The sequence below is a fragment of the Hyperoodon ampullatus genome (assembly GCF_949752795.1).
Source record: "Hyperoodon ampullatus genome assembly, chromosome: 6".
Taxonomy (NCBI): domain Eukaryota; kingdom Metazoa; phylum Chordata; class Mammalia; order Artiodactyla; family Ziphiidae; genus Hyperoodon; species Hyperoodon ampullatus.
Genome location: NC_136919.1, coordinates 13548321 through 13575505, shown reverse-complemented (window position 1 = coordinate 13575505; position 27185 = coordinate 13548321). Strand labels below are relative to the sequence as shown.

The following is a 27185-nucleotide window of genomic DNA, read 5'->3' as shown; positions in this document are numbered from 1 at the left end:
AGGGAGCTGAGGAGGGGAGACAGATGCTGACCACGGACAGGGCTTGGAGCCTAAACTCTGCCCTGTTTGCTCACTCGTCGAGCAGGGGTCATAGAACGGGGTGGGGAGAGTCAGCGGCTCAAGTGAGATGCCCTTGGTGCTGGAAACCACCCTCCCTCGTGCCCCGGGGTGGGGTCTCTCCCCGCCAAGGCCCCTGCCCTCGCTCAGGCTCCTCCCCGTCTCTTGCAGCCCAGCAGCATGGTGGTGGAACACCCCGAGTTCCTCAAGGCGGGGAAGGAGCCCGGCCTGCAGATCTGGCGTGTGGAGAAGTTCGACCTGGTTCCCGTGCCCCGCAACCTCTACGGAGACTTCTTCACAGGCGATGCCTATGTCATCCTGAAGACGGTGCAGCTGAGGAATGGGAACCTGCAGTACGACCTCCACTACTGGCTGGGTGAGGCTGGCCCCGCCCGAGCCCCCATCCCAGCCCCTCTGCTGTAAAGCACAGACCTTTGAGGCGTGGTCGCCAGGAAGTGCCCACAGGAATTAAGTGACTATTGAGCATCAAGTGTGTGCCAGACCCTTGGTTACATGTTCCCAAGACTCTAGAGCCCACCTGCCCGAGTTCAGACCCTGGCTCTGCCCTTTGGCAAGATATTCAGTGTCTCTGTAAAGTGGACCTGATGATTGCGCTAGACTATCTCATAGGACTGTTGTGAGGGTTCAACAAGCCACTGTGGCACACAGACTGGGGGTGACTTGGGGACCCTGGACCCCCTGCACAGCTCCAGCCACACTCCAGTTTGCCCTTCAGAGTCAGAGCCTGGAGTCCTGCCACGGCTCTGCTGTGTGACTCTGTGAGTCCTGCCCCCTCACTGTGCCTTGGTTTTCTGATGCTCCCTGGCCTGACTTCGTGCTCAGGAAGGTTGAGAGTGAGTGCAGGGGGAATGCGTCAGAGCCGGGAGGGCTCTTAGAGACCTGGAGCCAGCCTCCCACCACCCCCATTACACAGATAGATTAACCGAAGCTCATAGGAGGCAGGGGCTTGCCCAGCTTCTACAGCCAGGCCAGGGCACAGCGGGGGGCTCCAGACTCCTCCTCCATGGGAGGCTGGGGCCACTTTACAGAAGCCCGGCTCATGCTGCTCTGATGTCCCCCAGGCAATGAATGCAGCCAGGATGAGAGCGGGGCAGCCGCCATCTTCACGGTGCAGCTGGATGACTACCTGAACGGTCGGGCAGTGCAGCACCGTGAGGTCCAGGGCTTCGAGTCTGCCACCTTCCTTGGTTACTTCAAGTCCGGCCTCAAGTACAAGGTGGGTGCCGGGCAGCAGGGACAGATGCACCAGTGGCAGGGCTCACTCAGGTCCATCCATCTTTCAGTCTTGTTTGGTGATGTGGGCAGACCGGTCAGAGCTCAGCCTTTGGAGTTGGTTAGCTCTGGGCCCTTCCTAGCTGTGTGACCTTGGACAAATCACACTCTCTCTCTGAGCCTCTGGTTTCTTATTAAATTGAGAGAAGAAAATACTCCATCACTTCACAGGGTGGTCTTCCTAGCCCCAGCCGTAAGGGGTGGGCCATGGGTGGGAACCTTGCTTTCCCGGGGCTTGAGCCTGTACCCTTTAGTTCTTAGGACCTGCCAACAGAGGGGCCTATGTTAGGTATTTGAAACACATTTGATCACATTTCTCCTTCTGCTTGTTAGAATCCCCCTTGAACTTGAACTCTGAAGAGTCTGAGCCCCAGCCCCAAGCCAGGTAGGGCTGAGCAAAACCAAGCCGGAAGCCCCAGAGGCTGTGCCGTATATGCTGTATGACTTCTGGGAAACCACTTGGCCTCCCTGAGCCTCCCTTTCCTCTTCTGTTCATGAGAACCAGTTGTACCTGCCCTTTGGGCCTGGGGAGAGGATTTGGTGAAGGCATAGCTGGGAAATGCCTTGCACAGGGCTTGGCACCTTGGAAGGGCTCCTGAAAAGCTGTAGTTTTATAAAGCTGGGGTTCTCTTTGGTCAGGATAAGGAGGGGATCATAAGCTTTGACAGTCTTAATGTCAGAGTTCAAATCTCTTATTTTAAGAGAGGGAGGGGCAACTGAGGCATAGAGAGGTTAAGCAACTGGTCCAGGGTCACACAGCAAGTCAGTCCCAGAGCCAGGACCAGAACCCAGATCTCCTGACTCCCAGCTTTTTCCCACTACACCAACCTGCTTCTCATGAGCAGGGTTCTAGGATAGGTATTAAGCCCCATCTATGCTGCCGATGTGCTGTGTGACCTTAGAGAAGTCATTGTCCATCTCTGGGCCTCCGGGTTGTCTGTGTTAGCAGGGTGGCCACGCTGTCTGCTCAGCTGACACATCAGGGATTAGGTGATGGAAAAGCTCTCATGAGACTGAGATAGCAGAGGGCAGGGTGTGTTGTGGGAACAGGGCCTCAGCCCTGCACTGGGTGGAGCAGGGTTGGATTCCCTGGAGCCTACCAGCACCCCTGTCAGCCACACCCACGCCCACAGTGCCTCCTGCAGAGCTGTCCAGTTCTACCTTCTTTCTACAGCCTCTTCTGGGGCCCTGGTACCAACGGAGGGAGGGGTGAGAAGCTTGGGACCCAGTCCCTGGACTTGGAGAAGGACCAGGGCTTTTTGCAGCCCCTGGAGCAGAAAGCGGAAAGGACACTCGGTCAGGAGTCAGAGAGATTGGTTCAGGTCCCAAGGCCACCCTCTCCCTACTTGTGCCTCCAGGTGGGCGCCCTCACACATTTGTCATTCATTCAGCAAATAGTTATCAAGCCCCTTGAGCAACGGCGCCTGCTTATTGTTGTTGCTGTCTGGACAGCAGCGACTTAACTTGTGGACAAGTTAAGCAGCTTACAGAGCTGGTAAGTGACAGAGCTGGGATTTAAACCCAGGTGTGAAGGGCCTCGCACAGAACGAGTTCAGAGTGGACATTTGAAGACTCCCTGGTCTCTGATCTTAGCTCAGATGGAGCCTAGGAATCTGCATGTTTAGCAAGCCTCCTCCACCCTCCGGTGATTTTTCCAAGATGTTCTTGGACCATACTCTGAGGAATGCTCCAGGGGATGGGTTCCCAGCCCAAGCCTGGATTTGGGACTTCAGCCCTGAGAGGCCCTGGCTTCCGGTGGAAATGTGAGGTCCAAAGCCAGTCCTGTTTTCCACCTTCTGCAAGTCCTCCCGCCGCCCCTGCACTTGGCAGGCCCAGTTCAAGGTTCTCGGCCTGGCGCCCTCATCAATTATGGATCTCCAAGGAGCAGAGTTTGTTATGCAAGACTTGTTTCTGTGAAAGCCTGTTCCTGGGGCCAGTTCCGTCCTCGGGGTGTGAGAAGGGGCAAGGAGGGGACGAGAGCCGCTGGCAAGGGCTGTCACGGGGCCTGTGCTGTCCTGTCCTGTGACCTCCACATCTTTAAGGTCATTGCATTTGATCCCTCCTCCTCCTCTTTTTCTTCTTCCTTCTCCTCCTGACTCTCAGACAGAACCCTAAAGACCCCATGGGGCTGCGTTATTTGAAAACCTTTGTTCAAGCAGAGTCTGGGGTGGCCTGAGTCCTAGAAGCTCCCGGAACGCAATGGGAGCTCACAGAGTCACTTGAACCCTTCTTGTCCTCCCTCCTGTTTCTTAGATGAGGAACCCTGAGTTTAGAGGGTGGAGGGGACCAGCCCCAATCAGTAGGTTTTTCTTTGTTTTATAACATATTTTAAATTGTAGATCTTTAGCTTTTATCCTTCTTCAGACTACAAGTGTGATACAAGCTTATTGTAAAATGTCAAACGTAGAAATATGGCTTCTAGGAAGTAAAAGTCCCCCATGATTCTACTCTTGGAGATATACACCAAATGGTACATAATTTTTCTCTCTCTGTATATGAACATATATGTTATTTATTTATTTTTTTAGCCGTACCGCGCAGCATGCGGGATCTTCCCCATGATCAGGGATCGAACCCATGCCCCCTGCAGTGGAAGTGCAGAGTCTTAACCACTGGACTGCCAGGGAAGTCCTTATATGAACATATAGATGTGTATATTATATATAGATATAGAATCTATACATATTATGATATATGATATATATATCTCATCACTTTAATTTGGAAAGTGGCTTTTAAAACAATATCCTATTAAATTTTGTTCAAATAATTTGATGCCAATCTCTGCCCACCTAATGATTAGATCATAGAAAGCAACAATCAATCCTACAGATTAAAGTAAAAATAGTGAAAAATAGTAAAACTTTCCAAAAAGTCCTGCCCCTTATACTTGGAGATCCACTAATGTCTCCTAAGAGCTTACTTTTATTTTTTTGTTAACTAATCTTTCTAAGTCTAATTTCCCAGATCAGTAAGACTAGAGGAGTTAATTAATCAGGAAATGCCCATCCATTCTCATTAGAAATCAAGTATTCTTTTAATTTATAAATTCATATGCAGAGAATTTATTGGAACCAAGATTTATGACATTGAACAACACTTTTCCTTTTTTAAAAGAAAATTTCTATTTTTTTGATAAAAAATAAAAGGCACACTTGTACAAGTAAAATATTTTAGAGATGTATTTCTAAAAGTTAAGGGTCTTTCTCTTCCCTCATTTCCCTGTTTCTTCCTCTCTGAGGAATCCATGAAAATGGTCCATGTGTCCGTTCAGCACCTTTTGGAAAAGCTTTTCAGATCCACGGTCTCTTTACCTCCAGATGAATGGGGTCCCGGGGTCAGTGGTGACCACAGACACTCAGGAGTTCCTGGGCTGGCAGACTTGGGCAAGGCTGGTCCCTAGAAGGGCGAACTTGGGGGTAAAACTTCCACCAATTATCTGGGACCCTGGGCACAGGGCTGAACCTCTTTTCACCTCAGTTTCCATGCCTGTGAAGTGGGGTAATGAGAGTTGCTACCTCAGGGGCTTGTGGGGACCACATTGCATGGCCATAAAGCAGGTGCCTCAGCCTCTGTTACAGGCCTAGTAAGTGGCAGCCTCTGCGGTCATTACCAGGTGAGCACGGGGCATTGCATCTTCTTCCCCAGCTGCCTTTCCTTACCTGCTCCCCAGCAGGAGGGTCCCTGAAGCCAAGTGGAAAGAAAGGATCTGCGAATACCTTGGCCGCCCTGCTGGGCCCAAGGGGATGCTCTTGAAAGGCCTCATGCTAGTACTAAGAAAGGACACCAGGGGGCGCTCCACTCACAACAGGGAAAACATTTCAACTTGAAGAACCTTGCTCTGAACAGTGGCTTGTTCCTGCCTCCCATCCTGGGTGACCCTAGTGACCTTTGCTCTAAGAAAACCTGATGTTGGGGGAAAATGGGTCCCTTACAAATTTAGTTACACCTGGGTTTGCGTCCTAGCTCCACCATTTACTAGCTTTGAGATCTTAGGCAAGTCTCTGCACTTCTGGCATCTGCATTTCTCATCTGTAAGGTGGGGATGATGACACCTCCCTCACAGATGACACATACAAAATGCCCAGAAGAGTCGGCATTATCATTTCACAACCACTTCCATATTGCTTGCTGTGTGTAGACGTATTAGGAACCCAATTATACTCACTCCCTTTGTTCCTTGCCCTCATGGACGCTGCGCGGCAAGTCAGACTTGGCTTTGCTCTGCTAACTGAGGTGTCAGCAAGGGGCCTGGAGGGGGTGGCCACATTTCTGTCCTTAGTGGCCCTTGACGTGTGGAGCAGGGAGGTGAGTGCCGGATTGGGAACAGGAGGCAAGGTTTTACTCCTTAGCTTTGCCGCGTGCTTGTTGAGTGCCCTTGAGTAAGTCACTTCACTTCTCTGGGCTTCAGTTTCCTCATGTGTAAAACGGGAAGCTCATAAGGACCTTCACAGCTCTGACTTGACATCCCTGGGGCTTGGGGTCGGTGAGCACCTGCAGCTGGGAACTGTTAATGAGGACGCCCAGCCCACTTTATTTGGCTTTCTACTGAGCCAAGGGCAGTTTTGACCACTGCCAGGAATCCTTCCTGAAGTTCCCTGGAACTTGGTGATGACTGTAGAAGGTGGCACAGCAGGGGCTTTTGTCACCATTTCAAAAGGGAGAGGCCTGAGGCTCAGAGAGGGAAAGAGACTTACCCAAAGTCACCCAGCACTGTAGTGGCAGGGCAGGGACTGGAACCTGAGGTCGGTGCTCTGTCGTTTACCCACAGCTGCCTCTGAAGGCACAGCTGGGTGAGACTTGCTGCAGCAGCGTCAGAGGAGGGAGGGGGATGATCTCGGCTGGAGACCGAGAGAGCCTTGAAGGATGGGAAAGCTTTGGGTGAGTGCTTCTCAAAGTGGGTTTTGCAGAACACTCGAGCTGCAGGCAGGATGAGGAGGAGAAAAGCAGTTCTTGATTCAATAAGGCAGGGACATGTTCTCTAAAACAAAAGGCAAGCAGGTTTATTTACCATAGGACTTCCCAGAGCCTTTATTATGTGGAGGTACATTATGTAACAGTCAGGGAGCAAGTAAGGAGCATTCCTTTTGCTTATTTGATCATGGAATCCTTTCCTTGCAGACTATCTTGGGGGATTAGAGTTCCTTAGAACATCCCTTGGAAAATGCAGGTTTTGGGAAAGGAATGTTTGAAGCTTTTTGATCCAGGAAAGTGGGCCCAGGGGTCTTTGTTAGTGGAGTATGTGATTCAAAGGGGTGGCAGCAATGTGCAGTGGGTAGGGAATCTGCTAGTAGTCCAGTGGTGCGTAGGCCAGAATTTCCTCCAACTCATCCCTATCCCTGCCCCAGACGCTCTCCCGTGGACTAACGCTGTCTCCTTGACCCAACAGAAAGGAGGCGTGGCATCAGGATTCAAGCACGTGGTACCCAACGAGGTGGTGGTGCAGAGACTCTTCCAGGTCAAAGGGCGGCGTGCGGTCCGCGCCACCGAGGTGCCTGTGTCCTGGGAGAGCTTCAACAATGGCGACTGCTTCATCCTGGACCTGGGCAATGTAAGTCCTGCCCTCCCCTTTCCCAGGGGCCACTGAGGTGCTCCAGGCCTGACTCTGGGGAGGTGGACGCATCCACGTGAACAAGTAGGTCAAGCCACAGAGACAGCAGCCCCCATGCACACACATGCTCTGTGTAGCGGTCAGACATACCTGCAGAGATTTGGGTGCAGACGTGCCTGGCGTGTAGACTCAGACTCATCATATGCCTGTCCACAGACCTCACGCACAGCATACTCTGGCTTCAGTTGACATACAGACTCCCTGGCATATTCATGTGCACATCTTGTGTACCTTTTTACACATAGTCACTCACTTGCAAATACATGGCGGGCAGGCGCAGCAACTATAGGCTCTTGGAATATAGCCAATATTTTATAACAACTACAAATGGTGTATAGTCTTTAAAAATTGTGAATCACTGTGTTGTACACCTGAAACTTATATAGTATTGTAAGTCAACTATAGCTCAATTAAAAAAAACAAACTATAAGCTCTTGCCCAGCAGGCGTGGACATGACACCACGATGAATGCCTACACATGGAGACTTGGGCATGTTGTTCAAGGACCCACAATGTGCATGTCATATGTGTAGTTGCACATGCCCACTTGTATGTGGCAACGCGTGTGGGATGCACTTACCCAGGCCCACCTTACTGATTGACGTGTGATGCTTTGTACACATTCTTCACAAATCCACATATACTCATACCTGCAGAAGGACATGGCCAGATGTTCTACACCCAACCTCATATATACATGTGGTGTAATGTCCATGCAAACGGAGGCACACACTGCATGTAAGCTTGTTATTAAAGTGTAGCAGGTACACAGAAGAGTGTGTGAATCCTGAGTGTGCATCTCTATAGATTTCACAGAGTGAACACACCCATGTAATTAACACCCAGATCAAGAAACAGAACGTCACCAGCCCCCAGAAGGCCCCATCTGTTCTCTTCTTAGATTTTTTTTTTTTTTTGGCTGCATGGCTTGCAGGATCTTAGTTCCCTGACCAGGGATGGAACCTGTGCCCCCTGCAGTGGGCCCCACAGAGTCCCAACTACTGGACCGCCAGGGAATTCCCCGTCTGTCCTCTCTCGTCCTTTCACCCCCAAGGATAGCTGTCATCCCAGACTCTCTCAACCAACAGCATAGACTGGTTCCACCTGTTTCTGAACTTCATGTATGTGGAATCTTTGCTTTTGATCTCTGACTTTTTTTGCCCAACATTTTCTTTCTGAGATCCATCCATATTGTTGTCTTTAGTTGTAAATTGTTCCTTCTCCTTGTTATATAAGAATTGATTGAGCAGATATGCCAGTTTATTGATCCGTTTTGTTGTTGATGGACACTTGGGTTAGTTTGGGGCTATTCCAGGTGATGCTGCTCTGAACATTCTTGCACGGGTCTTTGGGTGGATGTATGCATGCACTTCTGTTGGATGTATTCCCAGGAAAGGGATTGCTGAGTCATAGGATACCGGTATACAGAGCTTTAGAAGGTACAGCCAAATGGTTTTCCAAAGTGGTTGTACTAATTTCTGCTCCCACCAGCAGGCAAACATTTCTATACACGTTCTATGTGTAGGGGTACCTGTGAAAAAACACATATCCCAAATCATGCACGCACATGCCCTGGTGCACACAGATCACACCTGTTGTGCTTGGATGTGGGCATGTGTGTGCTCCACCGGCCGTCACCTGGGCAAGCAGAGAACAAGGTGAGCTCACCGCCACCCCCCGCCCCGTTCCCTCCTTGCCATGTCGCTGGGCAGGGCTTATATGGGGCACTGTCTTATGTGGGGTCCCTGTCTTACAGGACATCTATCAGTGGTGTGGCTCCAAGAGCAACCGTTTTGAGAGGCTGAAGGCCACACAGGTGTCCAAGGGCATCCGAGACAACGAGCGGAGTGGCCGGGCCCATGTGCACGTGTCTGAGGAGGGCTCCGAGCCGGAGGCGATGCTCCAGGTACCCACAGCCACATCCCAGGAGTGCAGGGTGGGGCTGAGAATAGGGACGGGAGGCTCATTTCTTTCCTCCATCCAACAGGCAGGTTTTGTTTTTTTTGGTTTTGTGTGTGTGTGTGTGTGGTATGCAGGCCTCTCACTGTTGTGGCCTCTCCCGTTGTGGAGCACAGGCTCCGGACGCACAGGCTCAGCGGCCATGGCTCACGGGCCCAGCCGCTCCGCGGCATGTGGGATCCTCCCAGACCCAGGCACGAACCCGTGTCCCCTGCATCGGCAGGCGGACTTTTAACCACTGAGCCACCAGGGAAGCCCCAACAGGCAGTTTTGAGGTGAATTTGTTTTTCCACCAAGCTAGAAGAGCAGCTTCCCCGACAACTCCCAGACTCCCCTGAGAAGTGGGGCTGGAATCCCAGGACCTGGTATATCCCCGGGTTGTGAGCCACACCCTCCCACTGGGAGGGCCAGGTCCTCCAAAGGAGCTGAGAAGGAGGGTCTTGGCATCTTCCGAGGGTGAGCCTGGCGCTGGAACCAGGTCAGAAAGAGACAATGGAGACCCAATCCCCTCTTTCCTCTTCTGACCATTCCTAGTAGTTTATAGCCCATTTCATCCAATTGCATGATGGCATTGCCAGCCGTTGTGCTTTGAGGACATATCAGCAGAGGCAGAGGTCACCAGGAAAAGGAGGAGACCACGGGCTCTGCTCCGAGCCACTTGTCTCCTGCTTGTCTGGGGCTGTTGAGTTCTGGTTTTTAGGAATAGCAGAAGGAGGAGCCTGGACACCAAACATGGCTTGAGAGGGGCCGTAGCTGGGGCCATCGAGCTGGAGGTAGCTCAGAATGGAGGTGTGAAAATAGGCTCTAAAATCACAGGGATATGGGTTCAAATTCCAACTTAGCCACCTTATAGCTGTGTGGACAAGGTACTTCTTCTCTCTAGACTTCAGTTTCCTCTCCTGTGAAATGAGAGTGATAATCATCTGTGCCTCTCAGCATGGGTGTGAAGGTGAAATGAGGTCTGTTAAAGGCACATGGTGGCAGGTGTCCATAGCTCTATTTATCATTCTTAGAAGGCTAGGAGGAAATGCTAGAATAAATACCTGAAGGACTGTCCAGGAGGCAGAGGAACACGGAGCTCCTGGAGACAAGGAACAAGGAGGGAAGGACTTGACAGGCAGCCCTGGTTGAGCTCTGCACACAGGAGACACGTCAAGAGATGCAGGATGTCTCTGGAGGGGACCCTACCCTAAGTGGAAGGTCGCTGTGGATGGATGCCCGTGTGGTCCTTACCTGCCTGGGGAGGGAGCTCTCTCGGGAATTCAGTCCCCTCCCTGGGGGAGGAGGCTGCCAGGAGCTCACCGCCACCCTTTCTTCCATCTCTCCCTCTCCTGCAGGTGCTGGGTCCCAAGCCGGCTCTGCCCGAGGGTGCCGAGGACACAGCCAAGGAGGACGCAGCCAACCGCAAGCTGGCCAAACTCTACAAGGTGAGCCTCAGCTGCTCTGTCCCCTGGGTCTGGGGTCAGGAGACCTGGTCTTCCTGAGCTCCGCTGCCATGGGGCCTTGAGCAAAGCATGCGTGGGGGTGGGGTGGGGGGGACTCGGCTTCCACACGCCTCCAGTAGACACCCATCTGCTGCCTTTGCCTTCCTGCCCCGGGAGTAAGAGCGTGCGAGCGACTGCAGACACATCTGTGTCACATTCATCTGTGGGGTCTTGGGCAGCACATGTTCTCTGCTGGGTCTCAGTTTCCTAGTCTGTAAAGTGGGGAGAAGGGCAATAGAGTCAACTTTTCAGGATTTCCGGGGGTCCACAGAGGAAACTGATGGGAGTGTTGTAGGAAAATACAGGGAAGTAGTACAAAAGTGTGTGTGGGGTGTGTGTGTGTGTGTTGAGGGGCAGGTTATGGTTAATGACTTTATTTATAATTTCTTCTTGTGATTTTATTATTTATTTATTTATTTATTTATTTATTTTGGTCGCTCTGTGCGGCTTCTGGGATCTTAGTTCCCTTTAACTCACACCCTCGGCAGTGAAAGCACGGAGTCCTAACCACTGGACCGCCAGGGAATTTGCCATCTTGTGATTTAAAAAAGTGAATTGAGGCTGATCCTGAGCCAAGGAACTCTGGCCTCTGGGCCTGTGACACCTGTGTTGTGCCCTAGGCTTGTTTGTGGTAAAATAACAACAAAATGAGGTGAAGATTCTCATCACCACCACAGAAAAACCACATTATTGATATTTACTCTGATACTAAAGTAATACATATGCATTGTAAATAACAGTACTGAGCAGTTCTCAAGAACATAAGAAGAAAATACAGGTCAATGCAATTTCACTAGTTTAAGGTAACCAGTACTATTTTAAAAATGGGTTTTAATTACAAAAGTAACGACACTCAAAAAAAAATCAACCTCCCCTCCTCTGTTCTCCATGGGTTACCATGGTTACATGGTTACCCTTTTGGTAAAGGAACCTCCAGATACAGCTTTCTGTGTCTAGTTACATATATTTTTCCATCTCTATTTGGTATTCATGGATCCAAACTATTCATGCTTTTCTGTGGCCTTCTTTTTTCCACTTGACGTGGTCAGGAATATCTGTCTGTAATAGAGGTCCACATGGTCCTTTATAACGGCTGTGTAGTATTCTATTTTAGGAATGTAGGAATCTCAGCAGATCCCTAATTGATGGACATTAGAATGTTTCCACCTTTTCTGATTGCAAACAGTCCCTCTTTGTGCACTTGGGCTAAGTGTGGCATTAGGGGAGTTTCCCAGACATGGATTGCTGGGTCATAGGCCGAATAAAGAGTCAGTGATTGAAAATACTGGTTCTTGGGAGTCCTCTGGTGGCCTAGTTGTTAGGATTCTGGGCTCTCACTGCTGTGGTTCAATCCCGGGTCCGGGAACTGAGATCCTGCAAGCCTCAGGACGTGGCCAAAAAAAAATATATATATATACTGGTTCTGGAGTCAGACTACCTGGGTTCAAATACCAGGTCTGGTACTTTCTAGCTGTGCAGGTTACTTAATCTCTCTGTGCCTTGGTTTCCTTGTGAATAAAATGGGGATACTACTAGGACTACCACAGGGTTGTTTTAAGGATTAAAGGAGTCGTATAATTGTAGAAGTGATTAAATTATATAAATTACATAAATTGCTTAGAACAGTGCCTTACACATAGTAAGTTTTCAATAAACGTGGAGCACTTATTATTTAGAGTTCTGATATATATTACTAAAATGCGTTCTAGAAGGGCTCCCTAGTTACCTTCATCATGGGTTTGAAAGTGCCTGTTCACCCAGAGTCTTTTCAATGCTGGGTATTGTCAATCTTTTGAATTTTGACGAGTATGGTACACTTAAAAAAAAAGTTCAATGAGCTTTTATTTTAGAATAATTTCTAGGTTTACAGAAATATTGCAAAGATAGTACAGAGGGTTCCCATATACCCTTCACCCAGCTTCCCCTGAACATCTTAACATAACCAGGTACATTTGTCAAAACTAAGAAACATCAATTCAATACTACTAACTAAGCTGCAGACTTTATTCAGTTTTCCCCAATTTTTCATTCCAGGTTCCAATCCAGAATCCTACACTGCATTTAGATCTTTTTCTTTTTCTTCTTTATTTCCTTTTTTTTTTTTAAACTGATGAGGTTGAATATCTTTTCACCAACTATACCGTTCTTTTCCTATGCCACCTGCATTCCTGCATCGGATCCTCCCCCTTCCCTTTCCGTGTGCAGTTTCCGTGCTACACCTGTGTGTAGGACACAGATGTGGTTGTGACATAGCGGAAAAAGACAAAGAAATCCTGAATGAGCCTCAGGGCTTGAGGGCACAAGTCCTCATGTTACCCTGCAGTGTATTTTGTGGGGGGGTGAGACGTGGGTCTCCCCACGTGTGGTCTTGGGGGCGCCCATGGTTAGGCTGAAGTGGTGGAGGTCACTGATGGGCTGGACTGCCTTTCCCTTGTCCTCTCAGGTCTCCAATGGCGCGGGCACCATGTTGGTCTCCCTTGTGGCTGACGAGAACCCCTTCGCCCAGGGGGCCTTGAAGTCAGAGGACTGCTTCATCCTGGACCATGGCAAAGATGGGAAAATCTTTGTCTGGAAAGGTATTGGGACCCCACCCTGCTCATGAGTTTAGGGAAGAGGAGGGGGCCCTGAGGGTCTGAGTTGCAGCTTTCCTACTGGCTGAGCGGCCTTGGTCAAGTCACTTCACCTCTCTAAGACCCTGGCTTCCTTATATGTAAATGAGGACAAGATAATGATCTTTATCACATAAGGTTGTTGTGTGGATTAAATGCCATCATTTTTGTATAGTTCTGAGCTCAGTAAATGGGCCGCAGTGGTCGGTGTGCTTGCCGTCATCAGGCAGGACCCCTGGCTGGCCCCCCGAGAGCTCATGGTGTGATCAGCTCTGAGTTCTCTGGCCTTGGCTGTCCACAGTCTAGGAAGAAGAGGGAGGGAGGTTGACCTTCTGCTTTCCCTGGACCATTGGATGCGGGGGTGCAGCACTGACCCCCGGCCCCTTACCCTCCCTCTGCTGACAGGCAGGCAGGCCAACATGGAGGAGAGGAAGGCTGCCCTCAAAACGGCCTCTGACTTCATCTCCAAGATGGACTACCCCAAGCAGACCCAGGTGAGTCTTGGAGCCAGGTAGGACAGTGAGAATGGGTCCATTTTGGGTGGGTATCCCACCTCAGTGTGGACTGGGTGTCTGAGGCTCCCTTGAGGACCCCTGCTGGGTGTCCTCAGGGGGACCCCAAGCCAGCATATCCTGCTCTCCCCCCTCCCCTTCCAGGTCTCCGTCCTTCCTGAGGGTGGCGAGACCCCACTGTTCAAACAGTTCTTCAAGAACTGGCGCGACCTAGACCAGACGGATGGCCTGGGCCTGACCTATCTCTCCAGCCACATTGCCAACATTGAGCGCGTGCCCTTCGATGCCGCCACCCTGCACACCTCCACTGCAATGGCCGCCCAGCACGGCATGGATGACAATGGCACAGGCCAGAAACAGGTACCTGGGGGGCTGGGGTGGGTGTGTCCAGGCCCCTTCCTTGCTCCCTCCCTGGTACCTCTGGCCCACCCACTGCCTCCCGCTTCTCTGAAGATGTTTCTCTAAGAGATTTTGACCAGTTTTTGGTGGATGGAATTCTTTTGTCTTGCTGGATTATTGCAACCAACATACCCTAAACACCTACTGTCTTCCAGGCTCTGTGCCAAGTGTCTGAGACCCCACCCTGCCCATGAAGAGTGCCTGGTCTGGGAGGGGAGGTGACCACAGCCGTAGCTGGTTGCTCAGACCTGTGTGGTCAGTGGAAGATGGGAGGTGCACAGGGATTATGGGAACACAGGAAGGGCAGTGAAGGTGGGTGGTTGGGACAGTCTTCACAGAGATGGGGACCTTTTGGTTGGGCCTCAGAGTATGAGTAGGAGTTTGCTGCCAGAGAAGAAGAGTAGGTATTCCAGGCAGGGAGCTGTCCTGGGAGCCTGGTGCTGATGGCATCCTCAAGGAGGGGCCTTGAATTCCGTGTCCAGGGGTGTGGACTTGATCCTGTAACCATTAGGTGCTAGTGAGAGTTTTTTTTTCTTTTTCTTTTTTTTAAAGGCAGAAATGTAACAGGCTCAGTTCCGTGCTTCCAAAACTCACTGTGAAAATGAATTTAGAGACAGGATAATGACGGTAGAGACCTCATGAGGAGGTTCTAATAGTCTAGGGAAGAGATAATGACCTTGAGACCAGGAAGGTCACAGTGAAGATGGAGAAGTGTGGGGGGGTGGAATTCAGAGATGTTTATGAAGTAGAATCTGCTTCAGGCAAACACTGATTCCATCCTACATAATAGAAATAGCAAAAGTGTTCATTTTTCTTTATTATTGTTTTTGTCATTGGTGTTATTATTTTTCATTCATCACTCATTCATCACTTCAGTGGGAGGGGAGGATGCAATGAAAATGATCAGGATAGGGCAGTGTGGAAGGAGCCCTGGCAGCTCAGCTGTGTGACCTCGGGCAAGCTACTTAACCTTTTTGAACCTCACTTTCCTCACCTGTAAAATGAGGCTTAGCCCATTCGATCACCTTCGAGAATTTTCAAAGTCCAGAGATTGTTTCCCGGGACTTGGAGCGCCACCAGGTGGCGCTGCAGGGCTTTGTGACCACTTTGAAACCGTGTTACCGGAGCTCTGCAAAGAGATCTGCCAGTGTCATTCTGAGGTCACTTAGTGATGGCCCTGCCTCTGCAGGTGATCTATAAAATTCAGACAACTTAATAATGATACAGATAATGGCCACATTAATAATAAAATAATAATAGTTCTAATAATTAAGAGTAGCTGCCACCTGTAGAGCCATTACCCTGTGCCAGGCACTGTGCTAGACTTTCATGAATAGACCAACATCCTTTATTAGTCCCATACTGAGGCTCATAGACAGTAAGCAAGTTGTCCAAGGCTGCACAACCTCTAAGGGGGTGGATCCTGATTTGGATCCAGGTCATTCGTTGATTTGTACCCTTAGCCTGTGTTACACTGTGTAACACCCACTAAACCCATTTTGCAAATACTATCATGCAGCTACCAGTCCCTGTGCTGATCTTTACAAGGAGGAAGTACTGGGTGGGGCAGGGGTGCAGTATAAGGATCTGGGGCAGGAAACCTGGGTTTGAATCCTAGTGGCTCCGTGATTTGGGCAAATTATTTAACTTTAGTCTGAGTCTGAGTGCAGTCGTGTTTTGTAACCACTACCCACCACTGTGTGGTTTCTCAGCTGGTCTGGGTTGGGGACTGGGGGTGCTGCACTGTGTCTGAGCCCAGCTTTGCTCTGGTAGATCTGGAGAATTGAAGGCTCCAACAAAGTGCCCGTGGACCCCGCCACGTATGGACAGTTCTACGGTGGTGACAGCTACATCATTCTGTACAACTACCGTCACGGCGGCCGTCAGGGACAGATCATCTACAACTGGTGAGGGTCTGGGGCCCTGTGCTGTGGGGCGAGCATGGCAGCAAGGAGGGAAGCCTGCGAGTGTGTGGACCTGAGCCGGGGCAGCCACCATCCACTGGGAAAGGCTCTTGTCCACAGGGCAACACCTCTTGTCTTTTTTCTCTAAAGAAATTTTAAACTATTCTCATAAAAGCTTTACATGTCCATTGTAGGAGACATGGGGACTAGGGGGAAACAAACAAACTGAAAATCTCTCCCACAATCCCACTCTAGTACTGTTCATCCTCCCACGTTTTCTAATTAAAAATTATTTTTAATTCTTTAAAAATAGATAATACAGGCCTTCCCAGGTGGCACAGTGGTTGAGAGTCCGCCTGCCGATGCAGGGGACACGGGTTTGTGCCCCGGTCCGGGAAGATCCCACATGCCGCGGAGCGGCTGGGCCCGTGAGCCATGGCTGCTGGGCCTGTGCATCCGGAGCCTGTGCTCTGCAGCGGGAGAGGCCACAACAGTGAGAGGTCCACGTACTGCAAAAAAAAAAAAAATTGTTTTTAATTCTTTTTTTTTTTTTTTTTTTTTTTTTTTTGCGGTACACGGGCCTCTCACTGCTGTGGCCACCCCCGTTGCAGAGCACAGGCTCCGGACGCGCAGGCTCAGCGCCCATGGCTCACGGGCCCAGCCGCTCCGCGGCACGTGGGATCCTCCCAGACCGGGGCACGAACCCGTATCCCCTGCATCGGCAGGCGGACTCTCAACCACTGCGCCACCAGGGAAGCCCTGTTTTTAATTCTTTAAAAATAGATAATACATTCACGAGTCAAGGATCAAAACAGAATAAAAACGCACGTATGGAGAAAGCTTGTCCCCATTCTGTCCCTCCCCACCTTGCTCTATGACCCCCACCCCTCCATGATGCCCACTTTCATTAGTTTCTTGTATACTCTTCCAGTAATTTTTGATGCAAATATAAGAAAATCTCACCCTGTATTCCTAGTTCTTTTCCTTCCTTACAAAAGATAGCAAACTATGTATTTTGTCCTGCGCTTTGCTTTTTTTCACTTAATACTTCCTGGAGCTTAGTCTCTGTCAGTCCATAAAGAACTTCCTCACTCCTTTTTACAGCTGCATAATATTTCATCACGTGGCTATCCTGTAGTTTATTTAACAAATTCCTTGCTGTTGCGTACTTGGGTTGATTCCAGACATTTGCTATTACAAGCATTGCTGTGATTAGTAACCTTAAACAAACATCAGTTTGAATGTGTAGAGAAATATCTTTGCAGTAAGTTCCCAGAAGTGGGATTGCTGGGTCAAACAGTAAATGCACTTGTCATTTTGATAGATAGCACCCAGTTTCCGTAGATGGAGTTTGTAGTATTTGCATTCTCACCCGCAACAAATGAGAGTGTCTGTTTCCCCACGGCCTCACAAATGGACTGTGTTATCAAACTTTCGCTGTTTGTCAACCTTATAGTTTATGAAATGGTATCTCAGTATATATTTTTCTTTTTTCCTTTCGTTTCTCTTATATGCAATCTCAAACTTTTTGAAGGTTGACGGTTGGATTTCTTTTTTTTTAAACTTTTTATTTTGAAATGACTTGCTGAAAAGTTGCAAAAATACTACAGACAGTTCCCATATACCCATTACACAGCTCCCTCATGATCACATCTTACTTAACCATAGTTCAAGTTTCAAAACCGGGAAATTAATATTGTTACAATACTATTTACTAATCTATAGACCTTACTTGAATCTCACCAGTTCTTCCACTAATATCCTTTTTCTGGTCTAAGATCTAACCCAGGATGTCACATGCCATTTAGTCATCACGTCTCCGTAGTGGCATTTAATCATGTCTTTAATCTGTGACAGTTCCTCAGTCTTTACCCTTTTTTAAAAAAAAAAAATTTATTTATTTTATTTATTTATTTTTGGCTACGTTGGGTCTTCATTGCTGCACGCAGGCTTTGTCTAGTTGCGATGAGTGGGGGCTACTCTTCATTGCGGTACACGGGCTTCTCATTGTGGTGGCTTCTCTTGTTGCGGAGCACAGGCTCTAGGTGCACGGACTTCAGTAGTTGTGGCATGCAGGCTTCAGTAGTTGTGGCGCACAGGCTTAGTTGCTCTGCGGCACGTGGGATCTTCCTGGACCAGGGCTCGAACCCATGTCCCCTGCATTGGCAGGCAGATTCTTAACCACTGCACCACCAGGGAAGCCCTCAGTCTTTACTCTTCTTTCACAACCTTGATACTTTGGAAGAGCACTAGTCTTATTCTGTAGAATGCCTCTCAATTTGACAACCTCAGATTTTTTTTTAACGTCTTTATTGCAGTATAATTGCTTTACAATGGTGTGTTAGTTTCTGCTTTATAACAAAGTGAATCCGTTATACATATACATATGTTCCCATATCTCTTCCCTCTTGCGTCTCCCTCCCTCCCACCCTCCCTATCCCACCCCTCTAGGTGGTCACAAAGCACCGAGCTGATCTCCCTGTGCTATGCAGCTGCTTCCCACTAGCTATCCATTTTACGTTTGGTAGTGTATATATGTCCATGCCACTCTCTCACTTTGTCACAGCTTACCCTTCCCCCTCCCCATATCCTCAAGTTCATTCTCTAGTAGGTCTGTGTCTTTATTTCCATCTTACCCCTAGGTTCTTCGTGACCTTTTTTTTTTTTTCTCTTAGATTCCATATATATGTGTAAGCATAGGGTATTTGTTTTTCTCTTTCTGACTTACTTCACTCTGTATGACAGACTCTAGGTCCATCCACCTCACTACAAATATCTCAATTTCGTTTCTTTTTATGGCTGAGTAATATTCCATTGTATATATGTGCCACATCTTCTTTATCCATTCATCCCATGATGGACACTTAGGTTGCTTCCTTGTCCTGGCTATTGTAAATAGAGCTGCAATGAACATTTTGGTACATGACTCTTTTTGAATTATGGTTTTCTCAGGGTATATGCCCAATAGTGGGATTGCTGGGTCGTATGGTAGTTCTATTTTTAGTTTTTTAAGGAACCTCCATACTGTTCTCCATAGTGGCTGTACCAATTCACATTCCCACCAGCAGTGCAAGAGGGTTCCCTTTTCTCCACACCCTCTCCAGCATTTATTGTTTGCAGATTTTTTGATGATGGCCATTCTGACTGGTGTGAGGTGATATCTCATTGTAGTTTTTTTTTTTTTTTTTTTTTTTTTTAAATTATTTATTTATTTATTTATGGCTGTGTTGGGTCTTCGTTTCTGTGCGAGGGCTTTCTCTAGTTGTGGCAAGTGGGGGCCACTCCTCATCGCGGTGCGCGGGCCTCTCACTATCGCGGCCTCTCTTGTTGCGGAGCACAGGCTCCAGACGCGCAGGCTCAGTAATTGTGGCTCACGGGGCTAGCTGCTCCGTGGCATGTGGGATCTTCCCAGACCAGGGCTCGAACCCGTGTGTCCTGCATTGGCAGGCGGACTCTCAACCACTGCGCCACCAGGGAAGCCCTCATTGTAGTTTTGATTTGCATTTCTCTAATGATTAATGATGACAACCTCAGACTTTTAAAAGCAGCTTGAAAGAAATTTTTTTGGACAAGGTAATACACACATGGTACAAAATTCACGAGAAGCCTTTTTTTTTTTTTAATAGCTACATCAGCACGTTGATTTGTCAGATTGTTTGCTTATACAGATAACACATGTTGGTTATGAGAAATTTAGACAGTAATAGGAAGAGGTGGGGCATAAAGCCACCAACTATAAGTATCCCTGCAGGGGATTTAGGATGAGGAAGTCTGTTGGTTGTGGTCAGATCTCTATAAGAGGTGAAATGCTGAGCTGGGGGATGTGGCATGTTGGTCTGCTTCCTGGCACTGGTTGCTTTTGAGAGAACCCCTTTTCCTCTCTGTGTATCACTTTCATTGCCTGTCATCTGGGGATTTGTGGGTTTCTCAGGCCCGGGGTGAAGGAGAGACGCAGGGCTCTTTGCAAACCTCAGTGCTGAGTATCACTTCCCTTCTAGGCAGGGTGCCCAGTCCACCCAGGATGAGGTCGCCGCATCTGCCATCCTGACTGCCCAGCTGGATGAGGAGCTGGGAGGTACCCCTGTCCAGGTGAGCCCATTGTCCCTCGGGGCCGCACCCTGGGCCCTGTCCATCTGTTCACTCATCTGTCTGACTGTCCATCATTCCATTCATCCATCCATCCTTTCAGCGAACATTTATGCAGGGCTCTGACACTGCGTCTGCAGCCATGAACACACAGATCCCACCCCTGCCCTGCCCTGAACTGCTGTGATGTGGTTTACAGTCTAGGGGGGAGAAAGATGTTCAGCAGACATGCAGGCAAAGGACGGACAATCACACATAACGACGTGTGCAGTGAGTGAAAATGATAAGACACCCAGAGGAGCAGGAGAAGCAGTGTGGTGGTGTCGTTCAGAGGACGGACATGGAGCTAGCCTGCTTGGGTTTAAATCTAGTCTTCACCTCTGGGCAGCCTTGGACAGGTCACTTAGCCTCTCTATGCCTCTGTGTTCTCCAACTGGGGTTAATAACCCCAGTACCTATCTCACAGGATTGCTGTGAGAATGAAGGGTTAACATTTGTAAAGCATTGAGAGCCATGCCTGGCCCATAATAGACCCCTTATACAGGTGTGTTAAGTATAAGGACACATAGATCCCAAGTAGGAGCTAATTGGATTAGACAAGGCCCCCATTCAGGGAAGGATTTTTCAGCTGGGACCTAATGGATGAGTAGGAGTTAGCCAGGCATATTCCAGGTAGAGGGAGGGGTACGTTGCTAAAATGGTAAATGTAATGTGAAGGGATTCATAGGTTTAAAAGGTTGCTCTGGCTACAGTGTTGGGCCCTGGAGGGCAGCAGGTGGGGGAGACATGGGAGAAGCAGCCAGAATCCTCCTTTCTCTATCCTACCCTTGGAGTGAGCAGGGCTCTGGATTCAGATTCGGGGTTGGCGCCCTGAACTTTGACCATGACAGTGGGACCCTCTGGGTCCTGGAGGCTGGGTGCCGGGTGCTGAGTGGGATGATTACTGCCTTAGCTCATCCCAACATCAGCCTTAGGAGTAGCATTCTTGGCCCCATTTCACAGAGGAAGAAACTGAGAGGTTGAGGGCCGTGCCTGAATTCTCGCTGTCAGGGCAGAGCTTGGATCTGAGCTCTGACCCAGCAGTGGTGGCCCACGTTGGGAAATGACTACAATACCCCCAACGCACACATGCGATTGTCTTCTAGATTTAGCTAGCCAGGCTCACAACTGGGATCCGAAATGAAATGGGCACACAGGGCAGAAGCAGGTGTGATATATCTTAGACCTCCTTACCCTCTCCTTCCCACCACCAAGCCCTTGACTGCAGTCTGCTTGTGGGGTGCACTGGCTGTGCAGAAGGGGTCTCTCCAGATCTGGAAGGCTCTATTCTCACCACTCTGCCAGCTTTCATGCCTGAGGCTGACATCACCATCCTGGAAGAAAGTGCACGAACAGTCCCTGTGCTTCCATTTAAGGGAATATTTGCAAACGTGGGCTCTCTTGGTTCTTGGACTAGACTCAGGCTCAACAAGGCAGGGCCTCGTGGGAGGGGAGCAGCCAAGGCAGTGCCCGGGGGGCCTCAGGCAACAGTGCTGTGTCCGGCCTTCCTGGAACTCCTGTTCCCCTGCCAGCCCCTGTGTGCTGTAAGTCATGCATCACCCGTGCACAGACCCAAGTGTGACGGCCTTATTTGAGGGGTGAGCCCAGGCTGTGCTGGCTGCAGGGGGTGGTGGTGAGCCTGGTGTCGTACAGGACTGATGTTCCCACCCCCTTTCCTGACTTGCTCTCCTGTCTCCCTCCCAGAGCCGTGTGGTCCAAGGCAAGGAGCCTCCTCACCTCATGAGCCTGTTTGGCGGGAAACCCATGATCATCTACAGGGGTGGCACCTCCCGCGAGGGTGGACAGACAGCTCCTGCCAGTACCCGCCTCTTCCAGGTCCGGGCCAGCAGTTCTGGAGCCACCCGAGCTGTTGAGGTAATACCCAGGCCCTGGACCCCAGGCAGGATTGGCCTCTCTGAAACCTCCCAGGCTTGGTGGGGAGATCTCCGGGCACGGGATTGGGTGGGTTTGGCTGAGGGGTTAAGAAGCAGCTTTTTGTACCTTCCTGCCCAGGCAGCAGGATTGTATGTCTTAGATTTCCCCTTGTTTCAAGAAATGCCCATTGCCTCTTGCATACCTTCCATAACGGGCAGCTCACTATCTCACAGGTAGTCCATTCTTCACAATCTGGACATTGTTCTTCATTACATTCCAGTTGGCTGCTCTCCCTTTCATGGTGGAAGGTGCAGGTCTGAACATAATCCTACTGAGCAGCCTAGAGGAGAATGGGACTATCACCTTCTTTGTTCTGGGCACCCAACTTCTGTTAATGCAGCCCAGATTTCTAGAATCTCCTTGGCTAGCCACAGTGCACTAATGACTCTTGGGAGTCAACTAAGGCCCTCAGTGCCCAAAGGTTGTGTCCTCAGCTCTGATGGGGTGTGTGCTCTTCCAAGCCCTCACCTAAGAGCTGGTCCTGCTGCAGCGTCTCCTGGGCTACGAGGAGGGGGCTGAGGACATTTTATCTGGTTCCTGATTAATCGAGGATTGCCCTCCCAGGTGATCCCCAAGGCTGGCGTGCTGAACTCCAATGATGCCTTTGTCCTGAAAACCCCCTCAGCCGCCTACCTGTGGGTGGGTACAGGAGCCAGCGAGGCAGAGAAGACCGGGGCCCAGGAGCTGCTCCAGGTGCTTCGGGCCCAACCTGTGCAGGTGGCAGAAGGCAGCGAGCCAGGTAGGAGCAAGGGGCGGAGGGGCCTGCTGCTCTCTGGGGATGCAGCTGTTATGTTTCCCTCCCTTCTGTCTGCTTGGGGGTTTCTATATCCTCCCCCCTCTCCTGAGCACCTGTTCCCTAATGTGTGTTAATAAAAGTGAGTTAAGGAATTCCCTGGCGGTCCAGTGGTTAGGACTCTGCGCTTTTGCCACAGGGGTGCGGGTTCAATTCCTGGTCGGGGAACTAAGATCCCGCATGCCACAGCGCTGCCAAAAAAAAAAAAAAGTGAGTTAGATGAAAATGAGGACTATGGTCAGTGAGAGGGAGGCGTCCAGGAGTTAGAGAAAGGAGAGCTCAGTGTGGGCTGGGGCAGGTGGAGAAGTCAGCTGGAAGAGGGGTCACAATGCCACAAGCCTGCTTTGTTTCCAGAGCATGGGTCAGGAACACCTTTGTTAAGCCAACCCTAGGTCTTTCTATTCTTACTTTTAAGCCCAATCCCTCCTTGACACTTAGCAGAAATGGGGAAGAGTCGTTCTGTCTAGAGCAGCACAGTCCACTGGAACCTTCTGAGAGAATGGACATGTTCTATGTCTTCCAGGTCCAATTTGGTGGCCACTAGTCACATGTTTAGGCTAATGAATATTTAAATGTGACTGGTGGGAAAACGCAATTAAATTTAAATAGCACATGTGGACAGAGCAGGTATAGTGGAAATGATACGTGGTGTCAGGTAAGGTGGCTTTACAGCGTACTAGCTGTGTGATGTTGGGTGAGTTGCTTAACCTCTCTGAGCCTCAACCGCCTCATATGTTGAGCGGGGCTAATTATCCCCATCCCGCGGTGCTGTCGTCAGTCTCAAACCAGAAGTAGTTCTGGCTGTGTGTCCACTGCCAAGTCTTCCCTCTCTAGGCCTCCGTTTCATCACCGTCGAATCCCTCAGGCCCCTTCCTTCTTTGGCGCCCTGGGATTTTAAGATGCAGGCTGCAGATTGAGAGCAGTTGGTTGTGCTAGGGCAGGGTTTGTCCCAGGGTCTAAGGAGAAGTGCTGGAGGGGGGAGGGTGGTGTCAATTGGTAACTGGTGTGGCCTGCCCTCACAGACAGCTTCTGGGAGGCCCTGGGTGGGAAGGCCGCCTACCGCACGTCCCCACGGCTGAAGGACAAGAAGATGGATGCCCACCCTCCTCGCCTCTTCGCCTGCTCCAACAAGATCGGACGTTTTGTGGTGAGTCCCAGCGGAGGGCGGAGGGCGCTCCCTCTGCTTGCCCCTTGGGAGGTGTGTTCCAGGGAGGAGAGCTGTTGCAGCCACAGCAGGGGCAGGGAGTGTACCCTTCTGACAGACCAGCATAGACCCATGCAGCTTGGAGCCAACTCTGCATCTCACTCAAGGGGGCAGATAGAGCAGGCCTATCTGCGGGGGGAAAGCGGCTTGCTGGTGCGCTGTTATTAACCTCTTCCATTCCTTCCCAGATCGAAGAGGTCCCTGGCGAGCTCATGCAGGAAGACCTGGCTACCGATGACGTCATGCTTCTGGACACCTGGGACCAGGTGGGTGAAGCACGGTGCTGTAAGTCACTTTCCCTTTCTGAGCCTCCATTTCCTCATCTGCAGAATGGGCATGGTGGTACCTACCTTGCATAATCCAAACAGATGAGAGGTAGATAAATTCTCCTTGCCAACTGCAAAGCACCATATAAATGCAAATCAGACGACCAGCGTTATTTCCCAGGCCTTAGGGGAGCATGAACTCTTCCTTTAAATCTGTTGGTAAAGAAAGTTGAACTTTGCAGCATGTCACATGCAGGCATAAACTGTCCTGTGTCACCTAGAAGTAGACATCTCCCTGTCCCCATGGGGCTTGCATTCTCGTGGGGGGTGGCAGTCCATAACCCCTCCTATCAAGCTGGCTTCTCCCAGAGTTGTCAGGGTTAGAGATAGCAGCCATGCAGGTGTAAGACTCCCCTTGACCCGCAGGGCTGTTTCTTGGGCTCCCCAGTTGGAAGATCAGTACCAAAAGGTTTGCAGTTTAGCCATTCAGCTGCTGGCAACTTTGTTCCATTTACTACTTAATCTGTGCGTTCATCTGTTTATTCACTCCCTCGGCCAACATTTTTTTTTTTTTTTTTTTTTTTGCGGTATGTGGGCCTCTCACTGTTGTGGCCTCTCCCGTTGCGGAGCACAGGCTCCAGACGCACAGGCTCAGCGGCCATGGCTCACGGGCCCAGCCGCTCCGCGGCATGTGGGATCTTCCCGGACCGGGGCACAAACCCTTGTCCCCTGCATTGGCAGGCAGACTCTCAACCACTGCGCCACCAGGGAAGCCTATCAGCCAACATTTATGAAGCACCACTGTCTTCCAGGCAAAATGCTGTGATGCTGGGAGTCCTGTGATGGGCAGTACAGTCACAATACCTGGTGTTGATGCAGTACAGTCACAATACCTGGGCCGATGTATTGCAGTAGGGAACACATTTGTAAATAAGTAAGGGCAAGGAAGTCTGGCATTTTATTGTCTAATACCATCTTATCAATGACATGCTCTTTAAGATATTTTAGATACACATCAAAATAAATGATACATAAAAATCAGCTGGATAGATTTTTTGGTGTAACAAGCTTGTCATAAGATTCAAGATGGTGGTAGTGGTGGTGAGTTGTTTTTATTCCAAGCCTTAGACCATGTTGGCTCAGACACACGGAGACTGGCACATAGCAGACTCTTAACGCATATTCGTTGGGTGAAGAAACCAGTGAGCATATGTTAGGCTGCTCATTTTTTGAACAAGTAAATGCCCGGAAAGGGATCATTCCTGAACTTCTAGAGAGGGGTCTCAACCTCAGTGGCTGATGGCACCTGTTAGTGAGTGAAGCAGGCTGAGCCGGGGAGACATGAAGGCATGGTGGAGTCTGAGGCAAACTGGAACTTCCCATTGAGAGGAGCAGCTGCTGCTCAGCTTCGTCATCCACGTGCGGGTGAAGCTGCTAGATCCTCCCCGTTTGCAAGGGAAGTTGGAAGTCTGGATTGAATGTAATCCACTAGTCACTCAACTTGTCTAAAAGCAGACCACCCCCCAGAGGGTGGTGGGCCTACAGAGCAGGTTGGAGGTCACCAGTTTGCTGTCTCTGTTCCAAATCCTTGGAGTCCCGGTCCGTGGGCTCTGTCAGCGGAGGGGGTGTCTGGTCCTCACCTGGAACCTCCCGCTCTTCCTCCAGGAGCGCGTGGAGTCAGCATGCCTCACGCTATTTCATCTCGTGCCTCTCTTCCAGGTCTTTGTCTGGGTTGGAAAGGATTCTCAAGAAGAGGAAAAGACGGAAGCCTTGACCTCTGGTGAGGACCCAAGGGTGCCTGTGTGTCTGTGTCATGCGGTGGGGTGGAAGCAGCTTCCTGTGCGGGTCTGGGCGTTTGTGACAGTGGGGGTAGGGACTTTCGCATCTGTGATCAGCCCCCGGTGAGCCCTCCCTGGGATGGTGAAAGAACAGCTCACTTCCTGCAGGAGGCTTAGGTCCCACCAAAAGGAAGCAGCAGCTAGGAGCTGCTTCAGATTCCCAGAATGCCCAAGGACCAAACTTGTCAGGATTTAGATGTGAGAAAGCAGATCCCTGGTAGCTGAGTAGATCCGATTTGGGAGCTGGAAGCACAAAAGCTGGTTCTTTGATACCTTCCAGTAGGGGACGGCTAAAGAAAAATGACATAAGCTTTGTGAAGCTGGAGGTTAAACTGTGACCCCCGTTCCTTCCCGTGTTCCTGGGCAGGGCGGTGGAGGAGTCATGTGGTGTCATTGCCTTTAAGGGATGGTGGTGTCCAGTGCCGGGTTGGGCCTTGGGGACAGTGGGACCAAAAACCATCTTAGGCAGGGAACCATCTCTCCTTGGCGAGGGAGACCCTAAGGATTCTTCTCCTGCCTATGTGTCTGCAGCTAAGCGGTACATCGAAACAGACCCAGCTAACCGTGATAGGCGGACCCCTATCACCATGGTGAAGCAAGGCTTTGAGCCTCCCTCCTTCGTGGGCTGGTTCCTTGGCTGGGATGACAACTATTGGTCTATGGATCCCTTGGACAGGGCCCTAGCTGAGCTGGCTGCCTGAGGAAGGCCCCACCATGTTACTGGTCAGTGCCTTTCAGAACTGTCCATCCCGCAAGGAGACCTTACAGCAAGCAGGGCCACTCTGGTGTGTGTGTGTGAGGTTGTTGTTTTGTTTGTTTGTTTGCTTTTTTACAGTAGCCAAAAACAGTCCTGCAAAAATTCAGGGTCCTTGCAAAATTGTCTCAAATATTTGTGCTTTTGGAAATAATTGAATTCAATAAAAAGCTTTTTGAAGTGTGTTACCCTGCTGTGGCTCATTTGTCCTGGTCATTGTTCTGAGAAGGGCCCCAGGGACGAGGAAGGGGAAGGGGGAGGCATGGCTTGCGTCTGTGAACCAGTGAGTGAGTTTCATTCACCTCGTGTGTGAATCATGGTCCGCTGAGAAGCAGTGAGGTGAAAGGGGTATAGATTGTACTAGGGGTAAAATGCTTATGTGGAAGGAAATTGGGAGGCAACCAGGAGGCTGGAGAGCCATCAGACTGAGATGCAAGTCTGA

The 27185-nt window shown here is 50.0% G+C and overlaps 1 protein-coding gene across 1 annotated transcript; it reads left to right on the top strand.

Annotated features, from left to right (window-relative positions):
- Positions 1 to 228: 228 nt before the first annotated feature.
- On the top strand, positions 229 to 26928 carry GSN (gelsolin). Its single transcript, XM_079707192.1, has 16 exons — positions 229 to 433; positions 1140 to 1294; positions 6740 to 6901; positions 8718 to 8867; positions 10258 to 10347; positions 12848 to 12980; positions 13419 to 13507; positions 13670 to 13885; positions 15698 to 15831; positions 19827 to 19917; positions 21658 to 21828; positions 22453 to 22627; positions 23704 to 23828; positions 24074 to 24151; positions 25871 to 25931; positions 26521 to 26928. Exons 1-16 carry the CDS (start codon positions 238 to 240, stop codon positions 26688 to 26690), a joined length of 2196 nt encoding a protein of 731 aa, XP_079563318.1. The 5' UTR covers positions 229 to 237; the 3' UTR covers positions 26691 to 26928.
- The last annotated feature ends 257 nt before the right edge of the window (positions 26929 to 27185 follow it).

What these genes read in the sequence shown, in the direction of transcription:
- GSN (XM_079707192.1), top strand. Translation starts at nt 238, where the DNA reads ATGGTGGTGGAACACCCCGAGTTCCTCAAGGCGGGGAAGGAGCCCGGC. An exon ending in GGCAGAAGGCAGCGAGCCAG is followed by an intron (nt 22,628 to 23,703) that starts GTAGGAGCAAGG and finishes CTGCCCTCACAG; the next exon opens with ACAGCTTCTGGGAGGCCCTG. An exon ending in TTCTGGACACCTGGGACCAG is followed by an intron (nt 24,152 to 25,870) that starts GTGGGTGAAGCA and finishes CCTCTCTTCCAG; the next exon opens with GTCTTTGTCTGGGTTGGAAA.